General features: G+C 44.5%; 1 protein-coding gene across 1 annotated transcript; it reads right to left on the reverse strand.

Moving 5' to 3' along the window:
• Positions 1-334: 334 nt before the first annotated feature.
• LOC307117296 (zinc finger BED domain-containing protein 5-like) lies at positions 335-2,970 on the reverse strand (the record flags this gene model as incomplete). Its single annotated transcript, XM_079802082.1, has 2 exons — positions 335-811; positions 1,672-2,970. 2 exons carry the CDS (start codon positions 2,968-2,970, stop codon positions 335-337), a joined length of 1,776 nt encoding a protein of 591 aa, XP_079658208.1.
• Positions 2,971-4,624: the final 1,654 nt, after the last annotated feature.

Here is a 4,624-nt window from a genome sequence, read left to right on the forward strand (position 1 = left end):
GAATCCGTAAAGCAGTAGGCTAGAACCCGCTAATAGACAGTGGGAATATTATTATAGGCTAATTTCCCAGAGTGCAAAAAAGTAATCGGAGGTTCAAATTATAAATCAATGTATATCAGTGTTAATGAAATGTAACGGTTACAAATTTGACATTCAAAATTTGATTATGTGGCTTATAGCAGCCAATCAGCAAGGAGCAGCCAAAAAATGCAACGGTTACAAATTTGACATTCAAAATTTAATTAACAGCAGCTGTACTGCAAACAGCCAGTCAGCAAACAAGAAGCATTCTTAGCACATTTGAACTTTCGAATTAGCTAAATTGATGCGAAAATTAGTGTGAGCCCTGTGCTTGATGTTTTTCTGCTAATTTCTTTACGGCAGGTTGCAGAGACGTTAGTTTCAGCCGTAGTGCTCCTGATTCAGGCAAGTCCAAGCGATTGCGGTACTTAGACTGTATGTGGATGACCTGGCTGAATCCCTGCTCAACGAGATATGTTGTTGGAAAAGCAAGAATCAGCAGCTTGATCTTTTGCCAGAGAGCCGGATACCGCTGGGCATATTTGAGCCACATGCTGCACCAGCCAGAGGCGCGAAAAATAGCCTGGGCTTCGTCATCGCACTGGATGTCGACAAGATGCTCCTGAATGACGGGCTCGCAATCGATCACATCCACTTGAAAGGGCTGCACAACCCAACTGGGAACATAAAGGTTAAGGAGGTCCCTGAAGCGGATCTCCATGTCGTCCTTAACCATCCTCAGGTGGTCAGTGTAAACTATGAGGAGGTCATCGGTAAGAGCCTCGGACACCTGTAATGAGTATTATTTTACAGTTAAATTGTTCTTTTATCTCCATGAATAGTTTTAGACTTTTTTTTTTTTTTTTTTACTTTTGAATTCGTTGTTTTACTTCTTATTTAACTAAAATGTTTATTTATATTTATAAGCCTAGCCTACTAGACTTTGTCTGTATCAGAGTCATGCACGGGTGCGGATACCCGACGGGTGACCCGCGAATATTGCTGAAAGGGGTGAAAAACATCCTACTGTGTCGGATACGGGTGCGGGTCGGACAAGGGAGAAACACGGGCCTAAACACCGGTCACGTGCAAACGAATATAGGCCTATATAAAAAATATTTGCATGTTGTAGATGTGTTCTTAAAAGTATGCATATACAAAAATATGCCTTGCCTATATTTCAAGTTGATAAAATAATTTCAAATCCATATCAGTTTATTTGTGGCCGCACTGCGTGCAGTCGTCGAGATGGATCATGAGGAGCCGCAAATGTGGAACTTCATCGCTGAGTTAAGCACGCAGATAACTGTGGTAACAAACCAAGCACAAGCAGTTCTATCGTACAGTATTTTTATATTTCCTGAGTTTGGTCTCTTAATATGCTAAACTGATTTTATTGCGGGAGCGGGTCGGGTGTCAGTTCTATTTTAAGGGGGTCGCGTTGGGTGCGGATTTTATTTAGTGCTGTTGTTGGAAAACGGGTCGGATGCGGATTTACAAAATCGGACCCGTGCAGACTCTGGTCTGTATTTTCAGACTCGATATAATAGCCTATTCATTACAATTATATGGTATTCATGGAAATAAAATATATTAGGCTAATTATAGCTAATAGTGTGCCTGTTATATCTTTCTGAAAAAAAAAATCACCTTGGCCAGCTGTGGGAAATGAGCAAACTGCTTCCTGCCTATACTCTGCCTGTAGAGATCTAGCCTGGAGGTGAGACTGTGGATAACCGCCTTGGATTTGACCAGCGTGATGTCGTTTCCTTGGAGCTTTAACGTGACATCGTTCATTTTCTCAAAAAAGTCTGCGAGGTACATGATGTTGCAGCGGCTGGATGAAACCTTTTCCCCGAGAGCTCCATCAACCTCCTCCAGGAACTCGACGATGCTGTCGAACAGCTCACAAAAACGAGCAAGGCAGTTTCCCTTTGAGAGCCAGCGGACATCAGTATGGAGAAGAAGCCGCTCAAAAGTCTTATCATTTTCATGACACAGCTGTCGGAACAGTCTGTTATTCAGGGCATGGGCTTTTATTTTATTTATTGCTTTGACTGCAATATTGAGAGACTCATGGAGAACTGGATTGGTGCATTTGGCCACAAGGTTGTGGCGGTGGGAAACACAGTGGACTGTGAGGATATGCGGCACCTGTTCCTTCAGCAGAGCGGTGAACCCACGGCACCTGCCAACCATAGCGGGGGCACCATCAGTGGCACATGCGAGGATGTTAGAGATTGGAATTGATTTCTCCTGTAGATATGCACAAAGCGTGTTAAAAATGGTCTGGCCCTTGGTGTCGGTTTCCATATACTTGGAAAACAAAAATTCCTCAGCCATCTCGTGACTGTTTGAGGCCCTATAACGGACATAGGCCATCAGCAGAGCGTTGTTGTCAGTGGTGGTTGTCTCGTCCAACTGAAGGCAGAATGGAGAGTCCCGTAGGATGGCACATAACTGCTCCTCTGTATCTGCGCCCATTTCATTTATCCTGCGTGCCACGGTGTCATTGCTGAGTGGGATGGATTTCAGCACCTGTGTGGGATCGCGCTCCATCACGGTAGAAATGACCTCTTTAATGGCAGGAAGCACCAACTTTTCCCCAATTGTGAATGGGTGTCCACATTTGGCGATCAGCAGGGAGATGTTATAAGACGCTATTAGCCCACTATCATTTTGACTGCTATTCTTTGCGAAGAGACTGCTGATGGTTCTACCGTGTTTGTCCTTTAAGGCCTGGAAGAACGGACGGTCCTTATCTGCCTTGTCTGGGTGAATCTTCATAAGGTGCTCCTTCAGACGTGAAGGTTTCATGGCTTCATTTGAAAAAACTTGTTCACACAATAAACACATCGGAAGCTGCGCATTGGTGGGAGAAGGTATGACACCGTAATTGAGGTATTCAAGGGAATACTGTCTGCATTTTTTCTTGTTCGGCAGCGCCATTTTGCTTTTGATTTATAAATGGACAGCAGCGCATAGGGTTCAGTGGCGCTCATCAGCGCCATACCGTCAGGGAGTTTGAAAAGAACGAACGAGTCTCGGCCCAAGATCGGACTCTTTTTTTTCCCCTTTTTTTTTTTTGCGTGAGAAATTGGATGTGTGGCGTTAGTGCGTGTGAAAACAGGCAAAACCGTGTGTCACACGGCGAAAGCGTGAGAGTTGGCAGCTCTGAAATCAAAGAAATAAACAATAAAGAAAGTGCCAATGAACGACTGTTTTAAGTAGAGACATTACACCCAACAATCATCTGGTTCACTAGATTTCATGTAGCTTACCGTGTTTTTCCAGCGATATCCTCCACCAGACGCTGCTCCAGGAAAGCGTCCGCCGGAGTGCGCATGTGGTAGTGCTTCTCCGCTGTCTCGGGAGTGTGTCCCAGCAGCCGAGCCACCGCATTACGCTCCACCTCCGGCAGGCTTTTAGCAGCCGTCTCGAAGGCCATCCTGGCGTCACCGCTGGACACTGGTGGGATGTTGTATCTAGAACACAGGGCAACATTAGAATGCAAAAGAACAAGAGGAACATGTGTGTACAAATGTGTACTTTAGATTGAGTGTAAAAAAAAAATACAGATATGCATAATGGCACTTACTTTGCATGGAGTTTATACAGGTCATTACAGGGATTATGAATCAGCCTTCCGCTGCTGAAAATAAAGAAATGTCCCTCTGCCGTCGCATCATCCCCTGACCTGAACCCCTGGAGCATCACCGGCCGAATTTGCTGGAAGTACAGGCTGAACCACTGGGAAAAAGAAATGCATACATTTAAAAACACACACACAAACACACACACGGTTATAATGTAATTTTGAATACAAACGTACAAGTTCCTGGTCAGTGGTCAGGGGAACTTCCGCGACTTGTGATGCAGCAGTTTTATGCTCCTTCACAGCCACACATGAGCCGTCCTGAAAATGTTTTCTGCCCTGCCATTCCTCAACCTGCAAACACACAGAAGTGCACATTCAGTGACAGGAACACTAATAATCAAAAGGTACACACACATCTGTGGAAAAAAATAAATAAAGAGGGTTATTAAAATACACTTACGGTCATGTTGGTCACAACGCCCGGCCTCTGGAGGAGCTTGAGCATAATAATTGCCTCCAAATAGTAGAGGAGGAGCAGGCGGTCGTTCTTCTCAAGCTCCTCCCCGGCAATGGCTGCTGGACCCTGTAGTTTCCCCAAAACTGCCAGGAAGTCCACTTCAGCCAAACCCAGGATCGCCACACAGTCCGCTGGCAGCTTCTCCTTCCCACAACCCTGGTAGCTGAGAAATAAAATACTAATGTTGAGCTCACCTGTGATTTCCGTGCAATATTTAAAAAGGAGTGAAAAAATCATAAAAAAAAAAACATACCGTTTTTGTGTCAACTCTTTGTTGACCTTTTTCGACATACCCGCCCGTATGCCGTCCAAAGGATCGATAAAGTCTCTACAGTCTTTGTACAGACTTTTGTTCTTGCTGTGGAGGCTGGTACAAGTGATGGTGTACTTCATGAACCTTAAAGAGAGAGAAAGAAATGATTGTTACAGCCTATCTGATAATTATCAGTTGACAGTTACGCGATGTGTGTTTGTTACGTTAAACAGTC

Source organism: Gobio gobio (assembly GCF_949357685.1).
Source record: "Gobio gobio genome assembly, chromosome: 21".
Lineage (NCBI taxonomy): Eukaryota > Metazoa > Chordata > Actinopteri > Cypriniformes > Gobionidae > Gobio > Gobio gobio.